At 51.4% G+C, this 17,150-nt stretch overlaps 7 protein-coding genes across 9 annotated transcripts; 4 read left to right on the top strand and 3 right to left on the bottom strand.

The window, feature by feature from the left end:
* The first annotated feature begins 105 nt into the window (after positions 1-105).
* LOC9632259 (linoleate 9S-lipoxygenase) lies at positions 106-4,106 on the top strand. Of its 2 annotated transcripts, XM_024674919.1 has the most exons (10): positions 106-213; positions 259-1,166; positions 1,230-1,498; positions 1,563-1,803; positions 1,859-2,140; positions 2,198-2,283; positions 2,357-2,449; positions 2,518-2,816; positions 2,881-3,147; positions 3,208-4,106. In XM_024674919.1, the coding sequence occupies exons 2-10, from the start codon at positions 863-865 to the stop codon at positions 3,953-3,955; spliced, it is 2,589 nt and encodes an 862-aa protein (XP_024530687.1). In that variant the 5' UTR covers positions 106-213; positions 259-862; the 3' UTR covers positions 3,956-4,106. The 2 variants fall into 2 exon arrangements, with proteins under 2 accessions (XP_024530687.1, XP_002961108.1); XM_002961062.2 differs by having other exon boundaries at positions 106-1,166.
* Positions 4,107-4,165: 59 nt separating this feature from the next.
* On the top strand, positions 4,166-7,189 carry LOC9641986 (linoleate 13S-lipoxygenase 3-1, chloroplastic). The gene is made up of 9 exons (XM_024676771.1): positions 4,166-4,313; positions 4,367-4,599; positions 4,722-4,962; positions 5,011-5,343; positions 5,388-5,482; positions 5,537-5,641; positions 5,698-6,002; positions 6,062-6,325; positions 6,382-7,189. The coding sequence occupies exons 1-9, from the start codon at positions 4,166-4,168 to the stop codon at positions 7,136-7,138; spliced, it is 2,481 nt and encodes an 826-aa protein (XP_024532539.1). The 3' UTR covers positions 7,139-7,189.
* A 62-nt stretch (positions 7,190-7,251) lies between these two features.
* LOC9632258 (COP9 signalosome complex subunit 6a) lies at positions 7,252-8,333 on the top strand. The gene has a single exon (XM_002961060.2). It carries the CDS (start codon positions 7,260-7,262, stop codon positions 8,196-8,198), a length of 939 nt encoding a protein of 312 aa, XP_002961106.2. The 5' UTR covers positions 7,252-7,259; the 3' UTR covers positions 8,199-8,333.
* Positions 8,334-9,395: 1,062 nt separating this feature from the next.
* On the bottom strand, positions 9,396-11,388 carry LOC9641985. The gene is made up of 5 exons (XM_002960403.2): positions 11,372-11,388; positions 11,005-11,198; positions 9,943-10,883; positions 9,683-9,884; positions 9,396-9,630 (listed from the first exon to the last, which is right to left on the bottom strand). The coding sequence occupies exons 1-5, from the start codon at positions 11,386-11,388 to the stop codon at positions 9,527-9,529; spliced, it is 1,458 nt and encodes a 485-aa protein (XP_002960449.2). The 3' UTR covers positions 9,396-9,526.
* A 1,345-nt stretch (positions 11,389-12,733) lies between these two features.
* On the bottom strand, positions 12,734-14,715 carry LOC112346923. The gene is made up of 3 exons (XM_024676838.1): positions 13,563-14,715; positions 13,242-13,504; positions 12,734-13,177 (listed from the first exon to the last, which is right to left on the bottom strand). The coding sequence occupies exons 1-2, from the start codon at positions 14,558-14,560 to the stop codon at positions 13,249-13,251; spliced, it is 1,254 nt and encodes a 417-aa protein (XP_024532606.1). The 5' UTR covers positions 14,561-14,715; the 3' UTR covers positions 12,734-13,177; positions 13,242-13,248.
* A 67-nt stretch (positions 14,716-14,782) lies between these two features.
* Positions 14,783-15,971, bottom strand: LOC9632256. Of its 2 annotated transcripts, XM_024676864.1 has the most exons (7): positions 15,801-15,971; positions 15,655-15,752; positions 15,518-15,607; positions 15,344-15,458; positions 15,169-15,296; positions 14,971-15,104; positions 14,783-14,906 (listed from the first exon to the last, which is right to left on the bottom strand). In XM_024676864.1, exons 1-7 carry the CDS (start codon positions 15,889-15,891, stop codon positions 14,792-14,794), a joined length of 771 nt encoding a protein of 256 aa, XP_024532632.1. In that variant the 5' UTR covers positions 15,892-15,971; the 3' UTR covers positions 14,783-14,791. The 2 variants fall into 2 exon arrangements, with proteins under 2 accessions (XP_024532632.1, XP_024532625.1); XM_024676857.1 differs by having other exon boundaries at positions 15,655-15,971.
* Positions 15,972-16,103: 132 nt separating this feature from the next.
* LOC9632255 (60S ribosomal protein L10) lies at positions 16,104-17,074 on the top strand. The gene is made up of 5 exons (XM_002961058.2): positions 16,104-16,141; positions 16,200-16,518; positions 16,572-16,754; positions 16,813-16,894; positions 16,951-17,074. The coding sequence occupies exons 1-5, from the start codon at positions 16,132-16,134 to the stop codon at positions 17,020-17,022; spliced, it is 666 nt and encodes a 221-aa protein (XP_002961104.1). The 5' UTR covers positions 16,104-16,131; the 3' UTR covers positions 17,023-17,074.
* The last annotated feature ends 76 nt before the right edge of the window (positions 17,075-17,150 follow it).

Here is a 17,150-nt window from a genome sequence, read left to right as displayed (position 1 = left end):
CGTCACGGCATCGTCACCCCCAACGGTCAACCGAAGAATATCCCGCCAGGGTTTAGGGTTCGTCGCAGTTTTTTCTAGTCCCGCCCGCCCGCCCGCCCGCCCAGGCGCCGCTCGCGGCCCGGACGGCGCCCCGGATGGATCAACCACCGGCGCGCGTTTTCCAGGCGCTAGATCTATCCTAGGATCGCACGCAACTGGAGCTCCGCGTCTCTGGTAAGACTTTTTAGAGCTACAGCGGCTTGATGTCTTAGTCTCTAGCGTCAAACAACAGGCTGGCTATGGATTCCTTCGATAGTCCAAGCGTGGTTTGTCACTTGTGTCGCATCGTGCACGGTCGAATTTCGGTGTCCACTCGGGCCCATTCGCCCCCCTCCGTGGCAATTTGCTTTCCTTCTTCTTTCTTCTTTCGGCTCTTCTCTTTTTCCATTTATCTAACCACAAGGAAGTGTCCGGGGGTTTGGGAACCTGACGGTTTGTTTGTGAGCCGGCGGAGTGGAGTCGGTCAAAGGTGTCGAGTGGCAGAAAGAAATCTCTGCCGGAATGTAAGATGTCATTGATTGTGTCGTCCATTGCAACAGTGGTCATTTGCAGCAGTGGAGATGAGCTCCTCTGCTGTGCGGTGAAAGGTCCTAAAAGGATTCTCATGTCACTCTCAAGTCGGGCTTATAAATACCTCGTTGCTTCTGGCTGTGGTATCTCGCCGCAGTGAAAGCAGCAGTGGTCTCCCGCTCGCGTTTCGTGAGGTTGCTGTGAAAGTCGTCGGTGTTAGCGCCTTGACATTCTCGAGTGCTGCTCGGCAAAGATTGCATCCCCGAGTGCTCAGCAAAGTTGTAGCGATTCTTCTCTTGCTTCTTGTAGAGCCATGGCCGCGGCGTTTCAGATGTCTGCTGTTGTCTACGGGGGGAGGAGATTTTCTCCTCGGATGGCTCCGGCAGCAAAAAGTGTCATGACGCGGTCGCAACTTAGCTACTTCTCGGGTGTTGGACACAGAAGGAGCTCACCTGTGACGCAGGATGGCCATTTTGTGAAGCTCTTCGCCGAGGCCTTCAAGGTGCTCAGCTCCGCCAGCACTGTTGAGCTGCTAGGCTATGCAACTTTCCAAAAGCAAGAGCAAGAGGGCATTCAAGCGATCACGCTACAGCTGATTAGCACCAAGGCAGACTCTGGTCAGTATGCGCTCGGATATCTCTCTCCTTTCACTTCTGACCCCCATGTTTTATGTTTTCCAGCCACACGACTTGAAGTTTTAAGCGACATTGCAACTGTGGACTGGCACTTGCATGATTCTTCGCCTTCTGCGAGTGATATCAAGTGTCCTGTCAAGTTTCTCATTCGAAAGGATTTTGGTGAACCTGGAGCAATTCTTGTGAACAGCGGCTATGGCACGCCAATGCTGCTGAAGTCACTAGTCCTGGAGATGCCAAATAAAACAACCATTGGTTTCTTGTGCGACACTTGGATTTCAAACGGGCAGCAGCGTGTTTTCTTTGCAAACAAGGTAGCAAAGAAACTATTTCCTGTTGATGGGAAACTTTTCTCACTCGAAACGTTGCAATGCGCAGGCTTATCTTCCACTGGACACACCTTCCGGGTTGATGAAGCTTCGGACGCGCGAGCTAGCAAGCATCCGAGGCAATGGGAGTGGAGTTCGTGTCAATGGCGAACGCATCTACGACTACGATGTCTACAATGATCTCGGAAATCCTGACTACAGTCCAGACTTGCTGAGGCCAGTTTTGGGAGGATCCAGCACTTATCCATATCCTCGAAGGTGTCGAACAGGTCGCATGCCATCCAACACAGGTACTTGTAAATCCGCATTGATGTGTCTCTCTCTACATATGTGCTTCTACTGCAGACAACACTTTTGAGAGCTCGGCTTCTAGCGAGAAAGAATTGTATCTCCCGGCTGGTGAGGCGCCTGCTTTCGCTACGCAGTGTGGTGCAGCAGATAATGCTGTTCAGTCTCTTTACCAACTCATTCCTGAGATTCACAAGGCTTATGCCTCGAGGCCTTTCTTCGACAACGTCGGCGAGCTTAGAAGCCTCTTCACCGAAGGCTTCAATCTAAAGCCGGAGGAAAGTAGGACAACCGACAACAACTGCTGTTTGAAGTTCCCTTTGCCGCAAGTTCTTGGAGGTATAGCGTGAAGGGAGTTTAAACTTGTATATGTCAGCTAACGGGCGTTTCTCGCAGCTCATCCCGACGCCTGGATGCTCGATTCCGAGTTCGCAAGACAGACAATTGCAGGATTGAATCCTATTACCATCGAATGCCTGAAGGTACTACAATGTGGCAATGTTATCGAATTTCTTTCAAGGACTGGAGGTTTAATGTAATGTCCGATCGCCGCAGGTGTTTCCTCCTCATCGACTCGATCCATCGGAAACATCTTCTCTAAACGCAGCTCATATCGAAAGCCAGTTGGGAAGCTTGAGCGTCAGCGAGGTAGCAAGCTTGATACTCGTGGTGAAACCACTGGATGCTGAAGGTTTTAGTCTTTCCGTCTGTGGCAGGCGTTGGAAGCGAGTAGATTGTTTGTCCTGGACTACCATGACGCTTTCATGCCTTACTTGGAGAAGATCAACGCGCAAGAGGGAGTCCGGTCCTATGCCTCTCGGACAATATTCTTCTTGACAGATGCTGGAACTCTGACTCCAGTGGCGATTGAACTGAGCCTCCCATCGCCCGGGGAGGCTATCAACAGAGTGTTCGTTCCCGGGGAGACTTCCGGCGAGAGAGATTGGTTGTGGGAGCTCGCCAAGGTCCACGCATCAACAAACGATGCAGCATATCACCAGGCCATCAGTCACTGGTACGAAGCAAAGTTCGAGGCTTTTGATCAAAAACGTTTTATCACTCCTCTTTTCTTTCCAAAGGTTGAGAACTCACGCAGTGCTCGAGCCTTTCATCATCGCTACGCACAGGCAGCTGAGTGACCTCCATCCAGTGAAAGGCCTGCTTCTACCACACCTCAAGAGCACCATCTCCATCAACTCAGAAGCTCGGAGGCTGCTTATCTGCGCTGGTGGAATCATCGAGAGAGCGTTCTTCACCGGGAAGTACACGCTGGAGATCAGCTCCCTCTTCTACAAGAGCTCGTGGAGATTCGACGAGCAAGGCCTGCCAGCTGATCTTCTCAAACGGTAAGGAATCAGCTAAAGAGAAAAGAAATCCTTTTAACAAGCTTAATTTTTTCTTTGCAGAGGAATGGCTGTCAGGGATCCCACAGCAAAGCACGGCCTCAAGCTCCGCATTGAAGACTACCCATATGCGGTGGATGGCCTGGAGATCTGGTCGTCGATCCAAACCTGGGTGGACGACTACGTCAATATCTTCTACATGTACGACGTTTCAGTCTGCGCGGACACGGAGCTCCAGAACTGGTGGAGGGAGATCACCGAGGTCGGCCACGCTGACAAGAAAGAAGGCTGGCAAGATCTGAGCACCAAATCCGCGTTGAAAGAGGTCCTCACGACTGTCATCTGGCTAGCCTCGGCCCACCACGCGGCCGTGAACTTCGGCCAGTTTGCTTACGCTGGTTTCACTCCAAACCGCCCCACCATCACGCACCGGTTCATCCCCGAGGCCGGGAGTGAGGAGCACCAGGAGCTGCTCCAGGACCCGGAGAAGTTCTTCTGCTCGACGCTGGCCAACCGGCTCGAGACCATAACTCTGCTGTGCGCGATCGAGCTGCTGTCGAGCCACCTGCCCGGGCAGGAGTTCCTGGGGGAGCAGCCGAGCTCCAAATGGACGTCGGACCAACGCGTGATGGCTGCCTTCGAGAGCTTCTCGCAGAGACTGGAGGCCGCCGAGGACGATATCGAGTTGAGGAACGAAGAGCCGAGCCTGGAGAACAGGAGAGGACCGGCGGAGGTGCCCTTCACTCTGCTGTGCCCGTCGTCGGGGCTCGGGCTGACTGGTAGAGGAGTTCCGAATAGCGTATCAATCTGATAGGATGACCGGCTCGAGAGAGTAAAAGTTTTGGCGAAGAGAGCTAATTTGTAGTTCGCGAGCGTTGGAGAATCGCTTTCTCGTGTCTTGTATATAACATCCTTCGTAAAAGTTCCATAAATGTTATATAATATAACTGACGACGTTTCTTGATAGAAGAGTTCCATCACTGTATAAAACTGCCGGCCGGCTTTCTTTTGTTTTTCTAAAATGGAGTTCGTCGTGAGAGGCCGCATAGTCGTTCAGAAGAAGCACATACTCGAGCTCGGCAATGTGGCTGCCGATGTTGCGGATGATATCGGGGACCTCCTTGGCAACAAGGTGACTCTGCAACTTGTGAGCACCGAGCTTGATCCAGGTAATAGGCTCATTCTTGCATTTTCACTTCTCGACTTTGTTTATATAATGCAGAAACCGGGGACTGCAAACAGAGCCCGGAAGTGGCAGTGAGTGACTGGTTTCTATCCAAGGATGGTTTCGTACCTGACGACGTCCAATACGAAATTATATTCCAGCTCCACACGTCGTTCGGCATCCCTGGAGCCTTCGCGATTAGAAATCACCACAAGCACGAGTTTTATCTCAAGTACGTAAAGCTCGAGCTACCTGATGCCACCGTCCTTCACTTTCCATGCAACTCCTGGGTATTTAACGCCTCCAAATATAAGAATGATCGTGTGTTCTTTAGCAATGAGGTACAGCTGTTTCGTTAGCTGGAACATAAAGATCCATCCTGTAAGTTGATCAACTTGTAACTTGCGTATAGGTGTACCTTCCTAGCGATACCCCACCAGGATTGACTGAGCTCCGAGAGCGTGAGCTGCGAGACCTGCGAGGAGATGGAACAGGCGAACGACATGAGTCGGATAGAATATATGACTATGATCTGTATAACGACCTCGGAAATCCTGAAAAAGGCCCGGATATGATTCGCCCCGTTCTTGGTGGATCCAGAGAGCATCCATATCCACGTCGCTGTCGGACAGGCAGGAGTCCTGCAATATCAGGTGAGTCAGCTCTATCAAGTGTCGCTTCTCTACCATAATGGCTTGCAGATCCTTCTGCCGAGAGTATGCCAGCTCAAAGAAAAGATTTCTATGTTCCAAGCGATGACAGGCCCAGCAGGCGGAAACAGTGTGCTTTGTTCGAAGAGAAACTCAAGGCAGCTGCACATAGCCTGCTCCCGGTGTTAAAGTCTGTTTTCGGAAGGAGTTTTAAATCATTCGAAGAAGTTATGCAACTTTACCACCAAGAGATGAGCGTGGAAGCATCCACGACAGCGGATGACGAGGAGAAACACAGTCCACACACCGTCCTTGTCCAGAATGAGTTTAAGGACTGCAAGAACACAAGCTGGCTGAGATATCCAATCCCGCAAATCGTTGCGAGTAAGCAATTTTTCTACCTCCAAAGAGCCCTCGCATTTAATTGTGAGTTTCAGCTGATGAGTGGGCCTGGTCATCCGACTTGGAATTCGCTCGCCAGACTATCGCGGGGGTTCATGCGCTGAAAATTACCTGCATGAAGGTACGATGAATCAGTTGAGAGAAAAGAAAACAAAAAAGAACTCTGGTGATGCAGGCATTTATACCTGAAAGCAGACTTGATCCATCGAAATACGGGGCACCATCCTCTCTAAAACCGGAGCACATTGAAGAGCAGCTCGAGGGATTGTCAGTTCAAGCGGTACAGTCATCCCGTTCGTTACGTCCTGTGCAAAAATTTTCAATCTTTCGTCTCAGGCTCTCCGAGGAAGAAAACTCTTCAGCGTCGACTACTACGACACCTTCATGCCATTTTTGAGTAGGATCAATGCGCAAGAAGGGATCCAGTCGTACGCGTCTCGTTCCATCTTCTTTTTAACTAAGCAGGGCTGCCTTAAACCAGTTGCCATAGAGCTAAGCTTGCCACCACAAACTCCGGACACAAGTAGTCACAGGGTGTTTGTGCCACCCTTGTCTGCCGAGAAAAAAGACTGGTTATGGGATCTTGCTAAAGCACACGCAGCTTGCAACGATGCAACGTACCATCAAGTCGTAAGCCACTGGTAAGTGGTCACTGTTGAGACGCTTTGAGTAACTTTTTCCAAATCTCCGGCATCTGCAGGACATATACACACGCGGTGTTAGAACCTTTCATACTGGCGGCTCGTCGACATCTGAGCACCATGCACCCTCTGCATCTCTTGCTGGATCCACATTTCAAGGACACGCTGGCGATGAATGCATTGGCAAGAAAGACGCTTACGAGCGCGGGTGGTGTCATTGAAAAGAGCTTCTCGCCAGGAAAGTACTCGTTTGAGATGTCCTCGGCCGCATACGACTCCTGGAGTTTCGACGATCAAAGCCTGCCAGCTGATTTGATCAAGAGGTAATAATGAAAAGAGAGTAAGGAAGAAGAACAGTAGAACTTACGTTGCCTTGCAGGGGCATGGCTGTGCCGGACGAGAAAGAAAAACACGGACTTAAGCTGACCATCGAGGACTATCCGTATGCTATCGACGGACTGGAGATTTGGAGCGCTATAAGGCGCTGGGTGCACGAGTTTATAAACATTTTCTACAAGAGCGATGGAGCTCTCCAGGCAGATAACGAGCTCCAGCAATGGTGGAGCGAGGTGAGAAGCACCGGGCATGGAGACAAGAGTCATGAGAAATGGATCTCTGGCATAGACTCTAAGGCCAACTTGGAAAATCTTCTCACAACTTTGATCTGGACAGCCTCGGGTCGCCATGCAGCAGTAAACTATGGACAGTACGCTTACCAAGGATTTCTCCCAAATCATCCCTCCAAGACACACAGGCTCATACCGCAAGAAGGGACCAAAGAACACGCGGAGATGCGAGAAAACCCCGAGAGATTTTTTCTCAGTGTGATCCCGACCAAGGCCGAGACTGCCATGCTCCTCACAACACTGGAAGTTCTCTCAACACATCCAGAGGAGGAGGAATACCTGGGACAGCGCACAGGCGACGAGCACTGGACGAGCAACCGCGAAATCCTGGCGGCATTCCACGCATTCTCGCGCAGCATCGCGGAGATTGAGAGCGGGATTGAGCAGCGCAACAGCGATCCACAGCTCAAGAACAGGAGAGGGCCAGCGAATGTACCTTACACGCTCCTGTGCCCGCGATCCGGCGCCGGGATCACGGGGAGAGGGATCCCAAACAGCATCACGATCTAGCAGCGCACCGAAATATCACGATCTAGCAGCATTCACCGAAATAAAACGAAGCTCCCGCCCAAACAAAAGAAAAATACCTCGACATTTAGGGTTCTTCCAAGATTAGGGTTCTTAGCATACCATGGCGTCGAGCAGCGGCGCGGGCACGATGTCGTCCAGCAGCGGCCTCACCTTCAAGCTCCACCCGCTCGTCATCGTCAACATCTCCGATCACTACACGCGACTGATGGCGCAGGCGGCGGCCACTGGAAGCGCAGGTATTCCCCCTCCCCTGCGCGTCTTTGGCTGCGTAATCGGCGTCCAGGCCGGGCGCAACGTCGAGATCTTCAACAGCTTCGAGCTCAAGCACGACGCCGCCACGGATTCCCTGGATCGCCCCTTCCTGGAGACCAAGCAGGAGCAGTACAAGAAGGTCTTCCCAAAGTACGACGTCCTGGGCTGGTACTCCATCGGCGCGGACATCCGCGAGTCGGACATGGTGATCCACAAGGCGCTCATGGACATCAACGAGAGCCCCGTCTACCTCCTCCTCAATCCGGCGATCAACCCCGCGCGCAAGGAGCTCCCACTGTCCATCTACGAGAGCGAGCTCCATGTCATCGACGGGGTGCCGTCGCTCATCTTCGTCAAGGCGAGCTACACGATCGAGACGGTGGAGGCGGAGAGGATCTCGGTGGATCACGTCGCACACATCAAGCCATCGGACGGGAGCTCCGCCGCGACGCAGCTGGCGGCGCACCTCACCGGGATGCACAGCGCGATCAAGATGCTCCACAGCCGGATCAAAGTCCTCCACCATCTCCTGGCCGCGATCCAGAAGGGGGATGCGCCGCCCGAGCATGCGCTCCTCCGGCAGGTGTCGAGCCTCGTCCGCCGCCTGCCAGCCATCGACTCGCCCAAGTTCCAGGACGATTTCCTCATGGAGTACAACGACACGCTGCTCATGACGTACCTGGCCACCATCACCAAGTGCTCCAACACCATGAACGAGTTTGTGGAGAAGTTTACCACCGCCTATGACAAGCAAAGCCGGAGAGGAGGGCGCACCGTCTTTGTCTAGGAGGAGAGCTAAGCTCTTTTTTGTTCTCCCTCCCTCTATATAGCGTTAACTTCTTCTTCTACATACCTTGTAAGAGAATTGAGATTATAATGTTTGCACGTACAATATTCTGGATCAAATATTATCTCTTTAACAGGAGTGGTGAAAACAGGGGGTTTTTTTTTTCTTAAATCATTCAAGCAGATCCAAATATCAAAGCTTATGTGTTTTAGTTTTAAAGAGTCAAGGTAACCTAAACCTTCTATCTAAAATAGAATATCCCGGCATATCCTAGAAATATCCACTAAGGATCAACGAATATTTTTAGCCGTATGAAATGTGGAATCGTAAGAAGTCCCTTTCTAGTCTCTGCTTTTCACGTTTATAGTGCTTTTCAGGACGTCCAACAGCGAGGAATCTTGTTGACACGTCGTCTGTACAAGCTGTTTCAAAGAAAAAGAGATGCCAATTGCATGCATGCTGTGACGCGCCTTCGAGAGGGCAATTTGGCCACTGACTTGCTATAAAAACTATGATTTGATCATGGTTTCTGGATTTATGTGTGTTCTTTGATTTCGCACACAGAGCAATGAGCCTGACATTCCACAAGCAATCATCAAGTTCCTAACACATAAGCGAAACGTTTCAGTAGATCCCGAGCTCAATAAGTCTGGTAAGGTCCTCAAGACCAAGTTCTGCCCGCTCACTGTGGAGCACAAGCAAGGAAAGATAAAGGGAGCGATTTACCATGTGTGATAACCTTGTTATGGAATACCTTTACTCAACTATTTCCTCTAGAATGTTGGTCATGCTAGAGTTAAGATGTAGGCAGTCTTTGGCAGTCAATACACTTATGGCATATTTGATGCACATAAAACTATTTATAAAATGTTAAAAGATGAAATGGCAACACACAAACACTATAAAGTGATAAAGTGATGGTGATAAGCAAGAATGACACTAAAGTGTATGTTCGGAACAACAAAATCAACAACTTATACAAAGGTACTTCTATATTGATATTATGTTAGGCAGGAGTTTCAAAGATTTACTCATCATGGAATGGGAAGTCCACTCTGATCCTTTAAGTGCATCTTTTTCCTCTTTCTTTGGATTGATGCTTTTCCTTTTTCAGTCACATATCCAGTCAAGAACTGATTGAGGAGATCAAACCCCCCAAGTGAGTAGTATGGCATAAAGAATTGGAAAACTAACACATAATAGAAAATAATTGGATAATGTAGGAATACTCATTACAAATCAGTATAGAAACGAGTAACAAGGATGCTGTTTTGATCTTCTTCTTTTTTTCTTGTTGCTCAAAAGAAACTTCACGAAAAGCTTGCCACTTATGTATAGTATAGGTATGGATGGGAAGAATTGGTATTGGCGTAGTAATTCACACTGGGATCGTAGTAATCGTCAGGATAAGAAAAATTGTTCTCGATGATTTCTGCCAGTAGAGAAGTAAGAAAAGATCATGGATTTGAGCAAGAAAAGGGTACCCGTCTCATCCCTGGGCCAAGATGGCACGCGATAGTATTTGAGGTGTTCCCGTGGACGCCATTTCGCGTCCAAGCAGCGGCACTTAAATCCGTCCAGCAAAAGATCGGTCAAGATTGAACACCGGCATCGCCACGAAAATGGCAGCGGACGCAAGCCCTCGAGCAGCGAGATCTCCGACTGGACGATGATCTCGAATGCCAACTGCAATGGAGAAACTACAGGATCAAACAAAGAGAAAAGAGAAGAAGACACTGCATACCCCAGTAGGACCAGTGTACGAGAGCCGCGGGTCATGGAGCTCTTCGTCGAGCTTGTTTCCAACGGCGACAGTGAGCGGCAGGGAGATCGCAAACGCCGTAAACACGGGCCGGATGATCCCACGGCGTGGATGCGGGATGTTGTCGATGCGGTCCACGGCAATGGGCGTGCCATGGTAGTACACGGTGGTCTCGATCCAGTGGTGGAACATGTCGAGGTGCCGGTTTGAATTGGTGATGTTCATATGGACCTCGCACAGAAAGTTCAACTTGTAAGCGAAATAGTTGCCCTTGCCTTCCACCTGTTGCTGCCGGATCACCTCTGGCTTGATGCGGTAGAGCCTGCCATAGCTCACGAGCACCGATTTAAATCTCACGATCGGCAGCTCTGGGCGCTCCCGGAGCTGGAATGCCAGGAGGGCGATGCAGAAGACGAGGCAGGAGGCGATGATGGATCCCCCGAGGATCGTCGCCGCGTAGAACAGCCTCGTGCGCGTCGGGGACGAGAAGGTATTGAATCGGCGGGACTCCATAAGGTTGAAGACGAGCAGCACTGGAAGATCGGGGCGGGTTCTGATCCCCAGCCCATAGTAAGGATCGTAATCTTCCTCGGACCACGGGCTTTCGCCGCCATTGCGAGCTTCTCCTGCTTCTTGCCCTTCCTCTTGGATGCTCCTGGAGGGGCGCTTGAGAATGGATCGGCGAACCTGGAACGAGGAGGACGAGGGCAAATCTTGCTGCGGCGCCGGCGCCGGCGGCTGCTGCTCGATGTCGAATACGACTGCTCTCCTGGTGCTGAGCGTCGCGGCGGCATCGTCCATGGATCCATCTCCAGCTCGGCGCTTCCATGGCGCCCTCTCGCGAGCTCCCCGAGCTCCCGGGAGACCTAACCCTCGCGGGATCTCATCCAACGGCCCAGTTTCAAATATGCCCCGCCCATTCGCTAGATCTCATTCAACGGCCAGATCTCATCCCTAAGTGAAGGGATCGATGATATCTGCCAATGCAAAGGCGAAAAACCAAAGATCAAGGACTGAGCGAGCGAGAAATGGAAACAAAAGCACCCGAGTCATCCCTGGTCCAAGACGATTCCCGATAGTGTTTCAAGTCCTCGTGTGGACGCCACTTCCCGTCCATGCAGTGACAATGAAACCCCTCATACTGGTCTATGAAATCCTTGATCAAGCCCCGGCACCCCCACGAAAATGCCGCCCTAGAGCAGCGAGGTCTCCGACTGGAAGATGATCTCAAATCCCGTCTGAAGGAACGAAAAAAAGAATCAAGATCAAGCAAAAGAAAAGAGAAAACAAGCACAAGGATACGTACTGCAGAGGGGCTGATCACTTGATAGTCGATCATCGGCGCGACGAGCTCTTCACGAAACATGTGTCCAACGCTGATGCGAGTGGCCGTGTTGTCAATCCGATCCACCGCGAAGGCCGTGCCATGGTAGAACACGGTCATCTCGACCCAGTGGTGGAAGATATCGGTGCCGGTTTGGATTCGTTAAGTTCCCCTTGCCTTCCTCCTTTTGCCTCACAACGTCTGGCTTGATCAGGTAGAACTTCTGGAAGCGCGTGGACACCTTGACGATCGGGAGCTCCGGACGCTCCCGGAGCTAGAATCCCAGGAGGACGATGCAAAAGAGGAGCCAGGACGCGAGGATGGATCCCCCAAGGATCGCGGAACCGTAGAACAGCCTGGTGTGATCATCCAGGTGGTGGCATCCACGGATCTTCCAGGCGATGCCAGTGGTGGATTTGGCGCGACGCTGGCGGCATTCGCGCAGTCCGGCCGGATCGATCGAGCCTGGGCTTTGCTTCTCGAGATGCCGGTCCAAGATCTCAAGTCTGCTACAGCGGTGCTTGCGGCTCTCGTCTAGGCCGGGCATCTGGCGAGTTCCAAGAAATGGAGCAGCATGATGCTGCCTGGAACACGATTCTGTCGGCGCAATCGCAGAGTTGGAATCTAGAAGAAGGGAGGTGCGCGTATGAGAGCATGCCCGAGCACAACATGGTCTCCTTCACGTCAATTCTCTCAACAGCGGCATCTTGAAGAAGCAGCACGGATCGTTTAACTTATGTTTGACCGCGACGTTGCGCAATGCTAGCAGCAGTTTTCCATGCCCAGGACCTTTCCAAGGCGGTAGAAACGTTTTTGAGATGCCCGAGAGAGATCTCGTCTCATGGTCGCTTCTCTTGGGATATGCCTAGCACGGGCACCTGGAAAGGGCTCGTGGGCAGCGTGCGCCCTAAAATTACTTCCACGTGGCCACAGCCCCAACACTTAGCCAAATTTCAATCAGCGCACGCGTGCTGTTTAATTCGATGTCTCAGCCCCTCTCCCACAACTTCCTGTCTACTCGACTCCTTTATTTACTCAAAACCATGGCGCAGTCCTTTGAGCTATGGCATGTGGGATAGGGTGGAATGCCCTGAGCGAAGATTGCACAGGAAGAACCATTGGCGGGATCATGGAATATGTAATAGCTAGAGCTGAGGTTCGTTTTCTCTTGCTCGGAAGATCAAACTTGGTCTTATGCCAGCCCGCGATGATCATCTCATTTGGAGAGTCCGGCTTCTTGAAGCCTAGTGTCGTTTTCCATGGGCTAAACAAAAGAGGAAACGACAGAGATCAAAACGGAGCGAAAGAGGAATAAACTTGTCTCCACAAATCTTCTCTTGCATGTGCTGAATCTCCTCCTTTTGTCGCTGGCTTGCCTGGACCACTGGCATCCATCTTTGCATTTCCCATGGATTTATTTAGCTGAGTATATAATAGTAAGAAAACAAAGAAAAAACAAATTAAGTTAAACTTTTTGAAGCTTTGCTGGAAATGCTAAGCTTGAAGTCTGCAATATACTGTCCAAGGTTTTTTTTTCTTCCATCGCGAAAACCCTCGCGAGATCTCATCCAATGGCCCAGTTTTGTCCAATTCGCCATTCCTCTTTGTGGATGCCAACGGCCCAGATTCAAATGCCCAGTAACTTCGCGGAATATATAGCAGATCATACAAGCTGGTGATTGGCAATGTCCCCTCACCAGTGGAAAGATCAAACAAGGCTCCATTACAACTCTGGTGTTATGTGCGTCAAGTATCTCTTTCTCTTCTTCCAACTTGTTTGGAGTGTGATCCCTTTTGTGCGACCCAGCGCGCTGGATTGTCACATCGAGAAGCCCAATTTGCCTGGGTTTCTCCTTCTATGAGGTCCACTGCTCGCACGAATCAAAACAAACGCTGCAAAGGTTTCAAGGGTCCACATTGTGAGATTCTTTTCGCGATGGAGACTTTCGCTGCTCACCTCAAGATTATTGATCGATCTTACGCTGCGAGACCCGCTCGATTAAGCGCGACGCTGCCGGGTCCTCCCCCGAGTGCCACAGGAAGTGAGCGTAGCAGCCGGCGTAGAATGGATTCGATGGCTCCGCCGCCATCGCTGCCCTGTACGCCTCCTCGGCTGCTCGCCGGTCCCGATGAACCAGCCACAAGAATTTGCCGTAGCGGCAGATGATCTCGGCGTCCTCGGGATCGGCTCGAAGTGCCAAGTGGAAAACGCTATGAGCCCTGCAAAGAAAGCTTGAGATCACCGAAGGATAACGAAGAAAAAATAGATTATTTTTACCTTTCATAGTCACGACGAACCAGGAAGAGGAACTCGGCATAGTTCGCGAGGATCAGCGGGTTGTTCTGATCGGTGGCGAGCGCCTCCTGGTAGAGTAGCTCCGTCCGGTCGAAGCACTCGTAGTCATCAGCTTCCAGGTGCACGGAGATTGGAGCTACCAGCGCTGCCGCGGGACCAATCTCCACGGCGTGTGGAGGCTTGCCATGGTTGCCAACTTTGTGCTCCTCCGCGGCTTGCTCGAGCATGGAGACCATGAAGAGCTCCTCGTCGCCGGACGATGGAGAAACTTCGTGCGCGAAAGCCCCGGATATAAAAACGTCCTGAGAGCTCGACGTATCCGTCGTGGTCTTCTTGCTCTTGGAGGATGATAAGCCGTTAGAGCAAACTTCCACTTGCTGCTGCTCCAGGCCGAAAGTCCCCGCCGCCGAGAGAGCCACGAAATTCGCGAGGATGATCATCAGCGAGAGCATCAACCTGGGAGTCTTGGCGAAGACGTGCTGGAAGAGCCAGAGGAATGAACAGTGCATGTCGGTCTGGACGGAGGCCAGGAGCGCCGGGAACTCGGCCCCGTGGGACGACGATCGAGCCAGCAGCGCGTACCTTTGTACGCTCGTCAGCATCACCACCATGGAAGAAAATGCCCCGGCGATGGAGCAAGGAGTGGCAGCGCCTGTGCCTGTGATGGTCTCACCACTCAGAGATTCCCCCAGAGAGGACGAATTCCCAGGGATATACGACGTACTGCACTCGCTCACACGGAGGTCGTCGCGATTCTCACACCGCGTCTGGCAGGCCCGTCGTGTTCTTCGCGTTCTTCCCATTCTTCCCAAGCCCTGATTCCTGCCGCCGCCTAAAGCCTTCCAAGAACAAGATCGCTGCCCCCAGCACGAAAATCTCTCGCACGAATCCGCCCGGCACGGCCGCTGCGCCGCGGCGATCTCCGACGGATTCACCAGCACGCTCGACACGAGCAGGGGCCTGGAACTCACAGCTTCCATCCCCGATCGAAATTTCGACCGATTCCTCCCGCTTCTCTTCTCAATACCTGGCCCGCAGCAGCGCCGCGATCATCTGGCGAGCAGATCCATCCCGCCGCGCCGGATTTCTGGCGCTCCACATCGCCGCCCCGGTGCTTCGCTCAAGAGGCACCCAAAAACTTCACGTGAACACGGACGAAAAGAGTGGCCCTGGCCAGATTCGAGCCCACGACCGGGGGCCCATTTTCCATGCTATGACATGGTGCTCGTCCATTTCAGGGACTTTCCCAATGGGTCCACGTTGGAGACAACATCTGGGGGGAAGCTCGAGACGATTGCTCTTATGCCACTCGTTAAATCTCTTAGCCTGTGGACGCAAAGGGAAAATAATTCACACTTTTTATCATCGAAAGAGAAAAAGTTCCACTCACCATGTTTTGTAGAAATCGGTGAGGTGAGATCCTCCGTTGGAATTGCTCTCCACCAAGTTCTTGAGGCCATTGAAGCGCTCCTCGATGGGTTTCTTGAGAGGCCGGACCTCGCCTTTGACGTGGTTGATGCATTGCTGCAAGAAGTATGAAAATGGATCGAAGATCTTAGTTTTTCTTCCTTGAGTTTCGCGCACTTACGTATAAAAGAGCGACTTGGTGTGCCATGTACTTGTGATTTTGAGGATGATCGATGTCCTCGTGGAGCTGGCTGCTCATAGTTAGCAGCTCGTTCAAGAGCGCTACGTAAGATAGATAGTTCTTGCTACCTGGCGTAACCATATTAGAATTCCATCAGATTCGATCCAGCATTTACCTGATGACTCATTGTTAACCTTGAAGTTCTTTCTCACCCCGCAGGTTTTGATCGTATCCAGATACTTTCTCAGGTTTGGGAAGCAATCGAGAATGCCTGATTCATGCAAAATGGACTACTGAAAATAACACCCGTGAAACTCAGGAAACTAGCGGAGCGGTGACAAAAACTTACCATGTAAGGCCTTGATGAGTCTATTTCTTGACAAAGTTCCAGAATCTCTGGAAGAACTTTGCGCTCGAAATCATACGCTGCGTTGTTTTTCTTCAAGAAATACAGGAAGTTTAGCGGGAAAAGACTACCGAACTTACCTGATCCATTTGTAGAAGAGCATCCGCGAAAGCACAAGACGCCGCAAGCTTCTTCATATCGATCTTTTGCAAGAGCGGCTCATCCAGGTAGATCTTTACTGCACCGCGAGAACAAAATGGATGTAATCCAGGAAGAAATGCCTTACTCTTGGAAGAAACGCGAAGGGGAGCGAGCTCGAGCACTCGAAGCGGAAGAGATCGAGCAAAGACACAGCCATAATCCTGGCGATCCAGCATTTTCCAAGCCCGCTACAAACAGATCAAGCGCACGCGGCCTATACCCGCGACGGGCATAGCGGCGACGCGCCTTCAACCGTATGAACCCTAGAAATCCGAAACTTCGAACTGGGCGGTCCGGATCCTTCCGCGAATTACCGAGAATCGCTGCCGTCCGATATGCAACACCGTCAATCCAACGGCTGCTAAGCCATATATAACATCGTATAGGGGTTAGGGTTCTTATTCGACGCAGCCGCCATGGGACGAAGTAAGTGCTTTCTTTCCTTCTTAGATCGCTGGGATTCTTAGATCTCGATGCGCTGCAGGGCCTGCGAGGTGCTACCGCCAGATCAAGAACAAGCCATACCCGAAATCGCGCTTCTGCCGCGGTGTTCCAGATCCCAAGATCAGAATCTACGATGTGGGGATGAAGAAGAAGGGCGTGGACGAGTTCCCTTACTGCGTCCATCTCGTGAGCTGGGAGAAGGAGAATGTCTCGAGCGAGGCCCTCGAAGCGGCGCGCATAGCCTGTAACAAGTACATGGCAAAGTACGCCGGCAAGGACGCGTTCCATCTCCGCGTGAGGGTTCATCCCTTCCATGTCCTCCGGATCAACAAGATGCTTTCCTGCGCCGGTGCCGATAGGTGAGTGGAGAATTTCTCTTGAAAAAGCTTTGACGATTATTTTGGTTTCCTAGGCTGCAAACTGGAATGAGGGGTGCTTTTGGAAAGCCGCAAGGTACCTGTGCGCGAGTGGACATCGGCCAAGTGCTTCTCTCCGTGCGGTGTAAGGAGAACAATGGAATTCACGCCCAGGAGGCGCTGAGGAGGGCCAAGTTCAAGTTCCCTGGCAGGCAGAAGATCATCGTCAGCAGGAAGTGGTAAGTTGTGAAGTATAGATCTCCTCGTTCACTGTTCTTACGCGAGAATTTCTTCCAGGGGCTTCACAAAGTTCTCGCGCAATGACTACCTCAAGTACAAGGCGGAGAACAGGATCGTGAACGATGGTGTCAATGCGAAGGTAAGAGCTTAGCTCGCAGAATTCCAATCTAAACCACGATGGATCTTGTTTTGCAGCTCCTCACTTGCCATGGACGACTCTCGAATCGATCGCCGGGGACAGCTATTCTTCCAGAAGTTGTAGCATAAGAAGTGACTAATATAAAGAAAAATATAAGCGTACGCTTTTTGTCACATTAAAGATTTTCTAATCGGAGTTTTAAGCAAAGCACTAAGTTAGATGTTAAACAAGCTTAACGTGCACGCCTAGGGTTTAT

This window comes from Selaginella moellendorffii, unplaced genomic scaffold, assembly GCF_000143415.4.
Source record: "Selaginella moellendorffii unplaced genomic scaffold, v1.0 SELMOscaffold_0, whole genome shotgun sequence".
NCBI classification, from domain to species: domain Eukaryota; kingdom Viridiplantae; phylum Streptophyta; class Lycopodiopsida; order Selaginellales; family Selaginellaceae; genus Selaginella; species Selaginella moellendorffii.
Note: the sequence above shows the minus strand (reverse complement) of the source record. Positions and strands in the feature narration are given on the sequence as shown.